We start from the raw sequence: 13,985 nt of genomic DNA, 5'->3' as shown, positions 1-13,985 counted from the left end.
AGCGCACGCAAGCATTGCGGCAATTGCCCCAAATACGCCATGCTCATACTGCAACAGCACAGCTGTAATCTGTGGGTTTGCAGACTTCTTGCTTTAAGGCACAGGTTGGTCCTGCAGCAGACACGAAAGCCTCCTCACCTTTTCTCAGTTTACAGTCTTTTCTGATTAGACATATCTAATTATTGCTGTGGAGGTCAAGTTTAATGGAGAATTGGAAATTAGCCACACAAGAAGCTATAGGACAGTCTTAATGAACTTTCTCAAGAGGGTAAATCTTTCCAGAGAACCACCTGCCAGGCTTCTTTTGAAAGGAAAAATACATTACAAGAAATATTTGAATGAGAGAACGAGGCCCACAGTATGGTCACAGTTTTACGTCCCTACGTAACACAGCCAGACAATTAAATAGGGTTTGGGGGGTTTTCATTGTTTTCTTTTAAAAAGCTGAGGGGATAAAGGCAAACAAGTACTTGCAAATTAATCTCTTGCTTCTATGTTACTCCTTTACTGATACCAGTGAGCTCCAGTTATTTAACCAGAGTAGTGAACCACAACTCAGGAGGCAGTCCCCTGGATTGGGAACATGTCCCGAGCCCGATCCCCCAGCATCCAGCCAGGGATATTACTGGATCACCACAACATCAACGCCTGTTGTCCCCAAAAGCACTGGTATCCTAAAAGTTATTTTGAAAGTATATTTCTGTACCTACATGTTAGAATATAACAACAGCCTTGCACTAGATAATTGCAGGCACATAGTAAAGAAAAGCAATGCATGAAATCAAACAATTTTACGTGCATGAAAGTTTTCTTGTTGTGTATGCACAGACCTTACCAAAACCTTACCAAATCTAAGGCTGAGGAGTGACAATTACACATCACCATACATAACTAAGTTACCAGGACTGCCCGCACCCTCTAATGTTTAAATCAGTGCTTAATTGCATGAACAGTTTTATTACAAGCATTAAAACGGGAACTCAACATCTGTTGTATATACGAAAATCAGTTGTATCCAAGTTTAGGCATTATGAATCAGCTGGAGTGACTCAAAATTGTTCCAGACTTCTCTGAGAAAGAGCTCAGTAAGTTCTTTTCCCCAAACATAAGTAGCATAAGTTCAGAGGTCAACATCAAATTTGACTTGTGAGTCACAAGTGATTAGAAATGCCCTCAGACCTGAACTATTTCTTGCTCTCTGAATCACATGAAACTCAAGTCAAAAATCGGCTGAAAACTAACAGACTTTCTAGGATACGTAGCATGGACGCATTTGTTCTTGGACTGCTTCAGAGGGAAGAGCGTTCTGACTCAGTTAAATCAGTTCCATCACACCCACATAGAACAACGGCACAGTATCACACCAGACTGTTAGTACATCCCATACAAATCACGTACCGTTTGAATTCTGCTTTCCACCACGTTATCTGCGCTGCTGGAATGGGGCCCAGCCAGGTGGGAAGAATGATACGCATCTAAATATGCACTTTGCACCGGAAAAAAAACCACACACCACGTTATTTTAGTTCCTTAAGATCTACCCTACGACATAGGTATTTTCAGCCCCCACTCTGCCGGAGCTTTAATGGAAAGGAAAGCCTTGAGTTTGGCCTTCCCCAGGTAAATTTACTCTAACAGATTTGAACTCAGGTTTGACACATCAAGTTTAAATAATCCGGTAGCAGTCGTTTTAAATAAGGTTCTTCCTTCCTCCATTTAGCACCAGCTTGGACCAGAACAAATAAACTTCTCTATTCCCCTGAGCGATGGGGGTGAAGACGTAACCATCAGCATCCGACTCCCCGGTTCTGCTCCTCAAGGCTCTGAAAGAGCTAATGCCCATTTACCAACAGCAGCTACATTGATCAGACATGAACACGCAGCTCGAGGAGCGCTGCAGAGACCACCCAGGGTGCAACGCAACCGCTATTTTACAAGGCAAGCTTAGGGAACTGCAGAAATTCAAGATTATTTTCATAAGGCAAGATTAAAGGAACAACCTGGGACCAAACAAACTGCATGTATGGATTGAAACAAAGATCCCAATGAAGATTAGGAAATGAAAGTACGATACATTCCAACTTACATACAGAGTTATAAACAAGTGAATAACATAAGCAAGAGACAAGAAGCCCATAAAAGCTTTTTAAAAAAAATAATTAAAGATCACAATAGCCTGAGAATGTCTGTCTAATCAACTCTACTGCCAAGTTAGAGTACAGAAGCTAAAACTTGTCTTGAAACAGAGATATCAGAATACAGAACTAAGCCACAATATCCAGGCACATCAAGTGAGAGACAAAATTTGGAATTATTGTTCTGTGCTACTGCTTTATAATTATGTTGTTTCCCACTTCTTTTGTATCAGCCTTCAACTTGTCACTACAATCATATTGCAATGTCAGTGTAAGTAAAAGCACAGTGTTAAAATGAAACTAAACATTGTCACTGTCAGTTTATGGAAACCATGCTAAAATGTCACCGTGAACAACTGTCACGGCAGGTCTGCTGTGGCTGTGCCGCCGCGCCAGGAAGAACGTGATGATGTCAACACAGCTTACTGCGTACCCGCATGGCACGAGGGCTGACTAGCGCTCCCAATGCTCGCGCTAACAGCTTCGATTTGGGGCAAACTTAACTTTGAGGCAAATTTTGCGTTGCACACCAGAGCAGCTATTTCTTAAGCCTAAATGAAGCGGGGATCGACCTGCCAGGTATTGCACGTTGCGCTCAGCAGGCGGGATGCCGACCTCCGCTGCATGACAGCGGGGACCAGCCAGGGCCGGAGGGAGCAGCTGGGGAACAAGAAGTGCTGGGGAACTGTGCCGGGCCAGAGCCGGAGAGAGGCAGCGCCGCTCCCAAGGACGGGACACGGCACGCTGCGAGTCACCGGGACCGGCGGTCGGTGCCAGCTGGCAGGGAGCGAGCAGTGCCAGGCAGCGAGCAGGCAGGGCTGCTGCTGAGGGAGGGATCCATCCCATCCGACGGAGAAGTCAAGCAGCAGCGTTTTACCTGATAATTCTCCCCGAACCCAGAGAAACCCAGCGCACAAACGGGTACAGAAACAGGGCAGGGGCTGCCGAGCGAGGTGAAGTCTGCTGATGGGAGGGGAGGAGTGCGGCGAGGAAGATGAGCAACGTGCACCTCCCAGGAAGATGATGACAACATGCACGTCCCCAGCCCTTCCCGAGGATCGGGGCTGCTCCGGCCCCGTATGCCGAACGGCAGCAAGATGTACAGGCATCCCATAATCCGTTTTCCCTCAACATACATATAACCATAGCTACAATATGGAACAGTGTACATATTAACTAATGACCGACTATTAAGTTCACATAAAATGCACACATATAAATTACAGCAGAGTTACATGCTTCGATGGAGTCTTTCCCCTAAAAGCCACGACACACTGGGGAACGCTCAGATGTTTGTGGCACAATGTGCAAATAATGTCGTTTTGCTCAGGAATAATCTTAAATCTTTTAGGTAACATGATCTGAAGAATTATTCCCCGTTCACTTCTTAAGGGACACAAAACCCATCCTTTGCTTATACGAGCATTAAAAAAAGAAAAGAGAGGCGCGCAGAATTCACTAGAATATTCATCATTTCCAACCTTAAACCCACAGCGTACAAACAGACGAATCCAGCAAGTCAGAGAGCAAAGCCAATTTAATCTGTGGCTCCCCTGAGGTAAATGTAGTTCACAGTCCTGCCCCCACCCCAACCTCAGCCATAATCCCTGCTTCCTGGAGGTAAGAAAGCACTGGAGTGAGGAAAATTCTGCAGCAGGATATAATGATCCAAAATGACAGGGACAATAATGACAATGAATTTCATGTCTCCCAGTCATGAGCCGGGGATGCTTGACTGGGCTGACTCACACAATTAAATTGTTACAGGTACAGCAGGAGATGCAGTTATCATCGGCACGCTTTTGGGAAGGACGCCTCCAGCAAAAGGAGGACGAGCGCTGCGGATGCACGGTCCCTTTTGTTAGGAGCAAGCGGCCGCTCCTGCAGGGACGCTTCCACGGCTGCACCCTTTGACAGAGGCAAAACTGGGTTAAAGATGCAAGCCATTTTAGGCTATTGATTTTATCCCTTTTGAAAACGATCACAAAGCTCTGATGGATAAAGCACGGCGTGGCTCGAGCCACCGTGTGCTGAGAAGCCCTACGAGCAAACAGAGACCCAACGGATTTCATCAGGGAACTGGGAAGTGCTGTTTCCAACGGATCGCGGTTCCTCTGTCCTCCCCACCGGTGTTTGTACTAACGCTGGCAAGGAAAAACACCATCGCTGCTCTGGGTTCAGCCGGAGACCGGCATTTCATTGTAGCGGCGTTCCACTAGAGGCAGCCCGCATTACCTCTACAAGCCCTCTCGTCGCAGGCTGCCGGTTTTCGTCAGGATTTCGCACACGACTCTATTATATAGAACATGGGACAAAATGTATTTGAAAGGAACGGGATACGGAGCACGCGCATAGTATTTTCCAGGTTATACCTGCAGTTAGTGTGCCTGCAAGGCTTCTCTCATTCATCTAGCTTCAATTTTGAAATACCAAGAAATATGGTTAGCCGTGTGTTTCACCTCTGGAAAGTCTTTTTAGTGACAAACTGTCAGCGAGTTTTTATATCCAGGGAAGGGAAAAAAGTCATACAGTTGTCTGCATCTGTAACAGGGTAATACCCCTATTACAGCTCAACATTCTCAAAGTATTAATTTGTCAAATATGAATTATAAAGCTATAACATTTCATAATTCAGGACACACTCAAATACTAGGAAAAATAGCTACAAGAGCCTAAATAAAAAAAAAGCATTTATTCCATTTTTGACAGCTTAACGAATGCCCTACTCTTTTGCATTGATTTTTGTGTGTATGCGTGTCTGTGTGTGTGCACGTGTGCCTGGGAAGGATTTCTCATGGGGTTTGCTGTAAACAAGGAAAGCTAAGTCCTCTGCCAAAGCTCCTTTCACTACCTTTATATAACCTCCACATTAAAATGTTTTAGGAGAGAATATATACAAATATACTGTGAATGCAAAAAATAAAGACCAATTACTTACATCCCAGCAAGAATACTGGAAATTTGTAGGACGAGACAGTAAACAATCAAATACCCCGATGTGGCAAAACAGTCACAGAAGTAGCGTACTGCTTTCAGAAAATAGCAGTAAATTCAAAGAGCAGGGTCAACAAAGCCCTAAAATCTTAAATTCATGACCCATTCCAGAACACAAATTTTCCTTACACAACCAAAGGCTCATCTTGCAAGGCAAAATATGCTAACAAAAAAGTCTGCAAGCACCTAGAGATAGAAAAATAATGCATCTTACAGAGAATTGTGCCACTTAGAATTTCTAAACACTTTAAATTGAAATACTCTGGCCAGTTAGATCTCTGCTTTAATGGTGTTCCTAGTTCCTAACAGAATGAACTCTGTATAATTTAAATGGAGATTAATTCTTCCATTTAAAGTGCTTTAAAATAATTCTGCCTATGATCTTGAGATCTCAGCCCAGCTTCTCCACAGTGCCTCTTCTCCAGTTTTCCTTGAGCTACATAAGCAGAACTGACAGATCACTGCTCAGATAGCAGCCACGTTCTTCCCCCAAAATGTTGCCTTTTTGCTATTCAGGAGTATCCTAATACCAACAAATGCTAAATGAAGTCTGACATGTACCCCTAAGAAACAAACTTGTAAGTTGTGGCTTCAAAGAAAACCTTGAATAAATAGGACACATTGTGTACACCCAGGCTAACATCCAACATATGCTTTAGTTTCCCGATGCTGAGACAGAGCAAGAATAGCCTCTGGTGAAGTCTGTGATTTGCTGTTGCTGGTACTTCCAACATTTATAATGTACCATTTTTTTTTTCTTTTGCCTGTATAAACAATTTAAAAAAATGTAATTAAGACGACCACAGCAACATTTCAGAACACAACATATTAATGAATAATGGATTATTTGACATGCCACTAGTTTGATCAACAATTAGAAAACAAAGAGCTTTCCTGATTTTTCCTCTGCAAAAGAGCATTGCCACCAAGAAGCCATAACTGGACAGGGGGGTTATCAAATAAAACGTAACCTGCATAATGAATGTTTTTAATTCTTCCCTTTGGTGGTGGTGATCAACATGCCAAACAGCGAGATGCTGCTTGTGGGTGCTATTAATGACAGCAGATACGAAGACCGTGTGATAGAGACGGGAACAGAGAAAAGCAAGAAAACAAGATAAAACTACATTTAACTGCACATATAGAATCAGTTAAGACGCTTCATTCTTAAAAGGCCAATTTATTTATTCATTATTTAGGGAAGACAGAGAAGGGACGGACTGAGAAGATAAAGATATGACTTACTTTAAGACTCAAATATATATATATTTGCTGTTATTTAATGCTCTAATTTATGACTAATCCTTCTGAAAGAACTAAAAGGAGTTGAATTCAATCTTGTTATCCCCTTCTCTACTGAAAGTGCAATTCCCTTTCCCTTTTGTGCTCCATTCCTCCAGATTTAGGGCATGAAAGTATATCATTGCAATTCAAGTATAATAATTTGCAAGATCTAAAGTGTGCTTGCTGAAACATTATGACTTAAAACAAGTATACTGTGGACAGAACACAGGTTAATTGATCAGGATAAAATAATTAATGGGTTACAACACAGCCTGAGCCTACCTTGGGCCGTAGGCTGACCTACAGAGGAGTCACTGCAGACCAACTTCGGTTTGGAAACGGGGCACGTCAAGAATTGATTTCACACTGTAGATTTCTTCTGGATTAGGTGCAGCCTAACGAACTCACAAATTTGATACTTTAGTCCTTCAGAACCACTTTATTCTCTAGGAAATTGAGGTTTGGTGGAGCTTTGAGAGTTGCTTCAATTTTTTCACTGCAAAACACTATTTATTTAAATTCTGCATAAAAAAATGTGGATAACTAAGCTGTAGTCTTATAAGTAAAGCAAAATAAGGCCAGATACACTAGGATGGACAAGTAGTTTCACTGGCAGCAAAACTTTGAGTCTATTTTTGATGTCTCTCACCAAATGAGTCTCCCAGAGCACTGCTGGCACTGCAGCTGTTCTCTGGAGGAGAACGGCACGAGCCTCTGCCAGCTACCTGATCTTAGGAACCTCGTACGAATAACGGAGTGATTACACAAACCTCTCTCTCCACGAAACTGCTCTTCAGCATTTCACATGCTTCCTTTCTTTTTTTTCTATTTGACACTTCTTTGTTTCCGACGTGCAGAGCGTGGGGTTGTTTGCTATTGCTCGGGAAGGGAACAAAGCCATCAGAGACACCTCTGTCAGTCAGGGTTCTGCACCGTACTGCTGCAGAGATGTTTTCCACTAAAAACCCACATGGTATCTTGGTGCTGAGATCTCGTTTATTGCAACACTGTTTAAAACAATTATTCAGCCTTAAAATTAGTCTTCAAGTTTCTGTGATATCTTGTAAATGTGTATCTTTAGAATACTGGAGTGCTAAATAGCTGTGATACTTCCAAACTATCTATTTAATCAGAAAAAAACTTCAATAGATTATAAATAGATTTCAAGTTATAGTGCTCTTATGAGAGGTGTAATTACAGTTAAGAGAACCACTTCGTTCTTCTTGCATGCTCCTGGGATCCCTTAAAACAGTCTACGGGATAGCTTATGATAATGAAAACATAAATCTGAATTACTTCTATGTATGCTGTATGTAGCAGCTCTTGTTACAGCATACAAAAAATACCACATAATCCCATCACAAATTTTGCTTATAAATAACCTCTTATTTCCTCTAGACCTTAAAAATAAGATAGAGATGATGCAGTCTCCATCAGAGATAAAGGATGGACTTATTTTTACTTAAATCTCACCCTACTCCTAAATAAGGACCTACACATATATATTCCTGCACAAATATATAAATTTGTTTTTTTAGATTCTGCTGGGCTCTGTATGAGACAACTTGCAATTATCAACATGCGCTTTTGCCAGAAGCCTCATAAACACTATCTGAGTCCAGTGCGTTTCGAGCGTCCCTCCTACTTCTCCCCAGCACAAAAGCCCCTATTGATAACCTGATGAATAGTGTAAATGCAGTTCTAAAAAGGGAAAAGAACTACCTTTATAATCAATTTGGTGTGAAGACCTTTCTGGCTGCCAAAAGGTCAGAAACTACATCTTCAGGTAAAAGCTAACTAGAACTGTACTAGTACTGAAGTAGATCAGTATTTAAGCTATTTATTCTTTGGAGGGCTCCTCCAAGCCTGCAATGAATCTATGGCTTTTTGCCCTACCCTGAACGCATTTGACATTTCGATATTACCTAGCAGGCCCCATTACCAAGAAAGTTTTACCAAAACTTCGTGTCTTGAAGGGAAGTGGAAGAGGAATGGAGAAGGAGGAATACCAGTCTCACTAAAAACACATCGTGAAACAGCGTAGAAGTGTGATGCAAAGAAAAGATACTCCATCTTCTCAATATGCCAACATAACCAAGCGCATCAGGAAAGCGGTTACGACAGTACATCCTGGTACTCAAACTTCAGCTCTGAACTTCCCAGCATTTCAAATTTATACTAGTTCAGTATTTCTTAAATACTGAAGTTCTGACAGTTTGGGGACGTAACCTGCATGACATTGAAAAGCATCGAGATATAGCAGCTTGGATAAAGCTCAAGACATGTGTACATCAACACAAACATTAATATTCCAGACAAGCAAAGTTTCTAGGTAGTCACTTGTCAGGTAAGCCAGCTAAGCCTTCCCCATTTTGTTTCAGGTTGCCATGTGTATCTGTAGAGTCTGACAGGACAGAGACAGAGTTAAACTCTTCGCTTACAAGATCCACGGCGGGACCTGTTGCAATACAGCTGGGCTAGGGACTTATTGCTACTTATTTCACAGAACAAGGCAAAAAGGCTTATCCACTCTTACAGTAGAACAGGAGTGAAGCTCCTTCCAAACACGGATACGCACGAACACTTCCGACTGCAACACATTCTATTAAATCATCATTCTATTTCGAATGAACATCGAAAGATTTGCAGAAAGCATCTTTGTTTTCTCCCACTCAGACACCGATTTTGTGTAAGTGTTATACACAAACATGCCTAAAACTAGCTGCTACAACAGATTAAATAACTCAAACTGGAGGCATTTTTCCTCTCATGAATTTATAACCCTTTACTTAAAGGGGTTTTAACAGAAACCATGTCTTATAGCAATCCCTGGTATTTGATTATCATTACAACAAATGCTGTCTTTGCAGAGCAACCAATTTTATCGGTGATACAAAAAGTAATTGATCCAAGCCTCATCCAAGCCAGGGCAAGAACCACAACCAGCAGCCAGGTCCTCTAGACAGGTTTGAAGTTATTTGCACCCTGAAAGTGCTACAGCAAATCACTTAACATTCCCAGAATGATCACACTTTCTTGACTTATGGTACCCCAGAAGAAGCATTCAGTCTGAGAAGCGTACAGCAAAATCACGCGCAGCTGGAAAGTTGTAGGGAATCACCCCAACACTAGAAAGCTTTCACATAACACTACACCTACTAGCCAGGAAAGCTACATGTTCTCTCCTACATCCAGTAAGTTACTGTCATGAAAAACAGAATTTCTCTACCAAACTAATGCTTCAGATGCAAGTCGAATCCTTCAAGTTGTTGTTCTTCCCTTCAGAAAGTCAATGATCTACAGTAGATGTACACAACCTACAGTTTCATACTGGTGTTTCTCCCCCCTCAGAACACAGCACAATGTAATAACAAGAGCACAGAAAGGCAACGTACCATCATAGTAGACAATAGCTCCAACAAGCTCGTCTTTGCGTAGCATTGGAAAGAGCTCCAAGGCTCTTGACTTGCTGAGGACATAACTACTTTTCAGACATTGACTTCCGGCCACAATGTCGTATAGTTTTATTCCAAACCAGTAGTACGGCAACTGCCACCATCTGCAGGAAAAAGAGTAATTCCCCATGAAATGAAATAAAAAAGACAAACATAAAAGCATACACAGAAACTGGTATTGGGATATAGAACACGTTAAGTAACTTGGCAGTACTAGGTTAATGGTTGGACTTGATCTTAAAGATCTTTTCCAACCTAAACGATTCTATGATTCTACGTACTGGAAAGAACAGCAAGTAACAGCCTGGGAATAAGAGTTCATTCCAGCTGCAAACTCTGCTCCTCCCCACGCTGGGGTGGCACAAACACAGGGAACAGCGGAGGTCCAAGACATGCTCCTAGGCAGCAGTGATAGCTGGTTGGCACCCCAAGAGAATTTCCTGTTTCTACAGTACGGCAACACCTCACCACCTGACAACAATGCTTGTGTCGGGTTTAAAGACATGCTTGGAAAGAGGCACCGGGAAACTTCCCCAGGGAAATAGCTTGCTTGCCAAAAGCAAGGGTAGAGGAGAGATATTACAGCAGAGCTTACTTGTAAACAGGCAGCATTATCGGCAAAGGAGCTGACAGGTGAGGAGCAATCTCAAGCAGATTTGCACGCTCCTCAAGCGCTTCTTTCACCATCTTGTACTGAAAGATAGAAGTGTACATGTGAATCCCACATTACTCAACTTTGTCTCCATGTGCAACATTTAATAAGAAACTTTAAAAATTATGAGAGGTATTTGCTTTGATATTGTTCTTTTAAAAACACACTGAGATTTGCTGAAAGATTCAAAAGTTAAGGCAAATGTTTCCCGAGAAAATTAAGTTTCGCTAGTTTCATTTTGGTGTCTTGGCAGGTCAGCTGAATAGGTTTTCATTTGAACGTAAAGCACAATAAGCCGTGTTACTCCTAACTATGAGCAGGAGGCACTTAATGAGGGTTACAACCCATCTCATGGTATAGCTTCTGTGCTGATTCCCACAGTTAAATCCTATACTAACTCTGAATTGCAAGCGCAGAAGTGTTCTTCTCCAAATCAATCAATATGACGTTGCTCTTTGGCAAAAAAGAAGGTTGATTTCTATAGCTGGATAACTGCATGTTTTATACATTTTTTCCCTAAGAAGTCACTGTTTCTGCAGCAGTATTATAACCATTAAAATATACTTCAAGTTAGAGAGGTTTCAATGAGAAGACAAATTAATTTCTCAAAACAAGAATATCAGGCTTCCACCAACACAAGAATACATAAAAGCATCTATATATAATCACTTGTTTACCATATTTTCTATCCCCATTCCAAAACAAACAGGATGACCACTCACCCCCCCAGATTCTGATTGTGGCAGGTAGGAACCTCTCTGTATTCTGAGGTCAGTCCCGTCTCTGCCTTCCTTCCCCAAAAGATACACAGGCTACAACATATGGCAATCAGATTGCCCATAAATGAATTTAGCAAAAGGCAGCAGCACTGACTTCCCTAGTCTGGAAAGCTCAACTGGAGGAGACACTTTCTATGTACAGCGGCTGTAGAATACAACAGTCAAGTATGGAAAAAATAAAAAGGAGTCTTGGATATAATTGGGATAGGGGAAGTGTCTACTAGCAATTTTTGCTTAACAACCAGCATAAACAATTACCTGCTCAAAATCCAACTTCATGATGGCCTTCTGAAGATATCTCACTCCACCATGGATCAATTTAGTACTCCTGCTGCTGGTCCCTGATGAGAAATCATCTCTTTCTAGAAGGGCTGTTTTTAGTCCTGTGTTACCAGAAAACCAAATTAACTTCTTAAATTACACAATTTGTATGTAATTCATTAAAGACACTTCTCTGGGGTAGAGACAATCACAAGAAAAATTACTCTGTACATGGATAAATTTGTATTCAAAGTGTAGTGCACTGTCTATATTGTAATGAAAAATTTTAGCCTCCTTCCTGAGGGAAAAGTCAAAACAGAACTTAAACAGAAGCACATTAAAACCTGGATATTTCACAATAGAAAGGCATTACAGTACATTATAGGGGCCATGCTCCCTCAAGCAAATTATAGTTCGTATTCATGGCAGGAACAGAATATTTTCATGAATACTTTTAACTCTTTGCAGCAGAGCTCTAAACCTATCACACTAATGATTTAAACAGCAGACAACTGGCATCTTTGCTTACTTACAGCCTGCATAAGAGGTGCCCAAAGCCAGAGGAGAGCCAGCCATGGGCATGCTTGCTGCTCAGGGAGAGCTCATCAGAGAACATGACGCACACAGCCATAGAATTCTGCATATACATTAAATTGTTTGATAATTGAGGCTTAATACAAAATATAGTAGCTTACCTAGGAAGCATAGCAAAGTGAAAAAGTAAGTTCATCTACAGTTTACTATGCAGATGCTACAGTGCTCGCACAGCACACAGGCATCCTCCTTTTACACATTACACGTGCAAAGGGCACGCACACACAAAACATTAGTTAGGAGATACTGCCAAGGACTTCAGATAAACGTTTACTCCAAGACACGCATGCATGTTCCCTGACACGGGTGGGTGCTGGCAGTTTGACCGGCACAGGGAGGGATAACCACCCGCCTCATGGATGGGCACACAAATCCAGAACAAAGCACTTTATAATCGAGCGATAGAATGCTTATTCTAACAAACACTTGGAACGGCCTGGCACATTGTTGCACAAGTCGTGTTCCCGGTTTCCCTGAAGGCCAGGAGAAAGCTCTCCATGGGCGGAGGCACACTGCTTCATACGGAAGTCGCTATGAAGCCACAGACCCCAACACTGTCTACACTACATCCCTTGTACAAGGGAAGTGCCGGGATCTTCTTTGTAAAGGAGACTGACACTGGGTTATGTCATGGAAGTGACGTGAAAGGAAGAGTTGCAGGAAACAGATGATTAACAGATGCCTTTTAATGATAAGATACAGGCAACAGCCTGGCCACATCCTTCGGCACATACGTACAAAGCCAGCCACCACTGACTTCCAACATCCAGCGTGAGTAAACCCAACCAAGATAAGCACCGTAGGACTAGTACATGGCAATCTTTCACTTAAAATGCACATGGAAGGACAAGCTGCATCACAGAAATTAGCGTAACAGACCCCCTCCATCACTGGCAGAATTTTAAAGTTAGGCAGGCAAGGCAAAAAGTGAATTAAATTCAGTGACATTGCTACCAAAACCACCAGCAACAACATGATGATGCATACCCAAGGAGAAGAGCATCACCTGCACTAGAAGTTATCCCCTGGGTCTCTCCTTCGCCCTTTGAGGGGTGCTTTATGTTACTGGGCAGTGAACAGACATTTCAACATCTATTGGTCTCCCAAAACTTTTATGTCCTTAAAAAAATCTAATTATTACTGGTAACTTCCAAAGATCAGAGTAATTTATTTTTGTCACATGTGACTGAAGATTAATGGATACAATCAGAAATAATTTGGTGAAGATATATCAAACACATGAAAAGCAAAATTTGTTGTTAAGCGAAGCAAACATAATAAAAGAGCAAGTTCCATGAATGAACAGCAACAATACACAACTCATTAACCAAATGCCTAGGAATATTTCACACTTCAGAAATCTACTGATATAATCAGAATATCTAGTAAAAGGATAAACATAGATTACCTATAACTTCTGTATGCTTTACAACTGCATTTTCTACCACAATCTAGCAGAGGCAGAAGTGAAAAGATCCCAAGTTATCTTTAATAATACATGAAAAAAATTAATAACCAGATTTGAGTTTGTATGTTTCTACCAATGGTACAGACCTTACTGCTCTATTTCAAAACTATCACACCTTCTGGACAAGTATTTTCCAAATCAAGCTACAAAACACTCCTGGAGTCAGGTTTTGCCTCTTGTTTCTGAGGTACATCTACAGGTTAAAGAATCTGAAGAACTTTATGGCTATCTACTATGTTTTACACTAATTTTTTTTCCATTTTAGTTCCAAAATCAGAAACAAGGTCTACAAACGCAGAAACTAAGGAAGGCTGGTTCTCTCTCTCGTGGGCTGATTGTACTCAAAATAACAACTGAGAGAAT

General features: G+C 41.6%; 1 protein-coding gene across 2 annotated transcripts in view; it reads right to left on the bottom strand.

Annotated features, from left to right (window-relative positions):
• GPD2 (glycerol-3-phosphate dehydrogenase 2) overlaps positions 1-13,985 on the bottom strand; it is a 60,341-nt gene that overhangs the window by 22,468 nt on the left and 23,888 nt on the right. For both annotated transcript variants that reach the window (XM_075757388.1, XM_075757390.1), the window contains exons 4-6: positions 11,558-11,682; positions 10,464-10,561; positions 9,809-9,972 (exon numbers count right to left, since the gene is read on the bottom strand). In XM_075757388.1, coding sequence (XP_075613503.1) covers positions 9,809-9,972; positions 10,464-10,561; positions 11,558-11,682 — 387 coding nt within the window. The remainder of the gene's footprint in view (positions 1-9,808; positions 9,973-10,463; positions 10,562-11,557; positions 11,683-13,985) is intronic.

The sequence above is a fragment of the Balearica regulorum genome, chromosome 6, assembly GCF_011004875.1.
Source record: "Balearica regulorum gibbericeps isolate bBalReg1 chromosome 6, bBalReg1.pri, whole genome shotgun sequence".
Taxonomy (NCBI): Eukaryota; Metazoa; Chordata; class Aves; order Gruiformes; family Gruidae; genus Balearica; species Balearica regulorum.
Note: the sequence above shows the minus strand (reverse complement) of the source record. Positions and strands in the feature narration are given on the sequence as shown.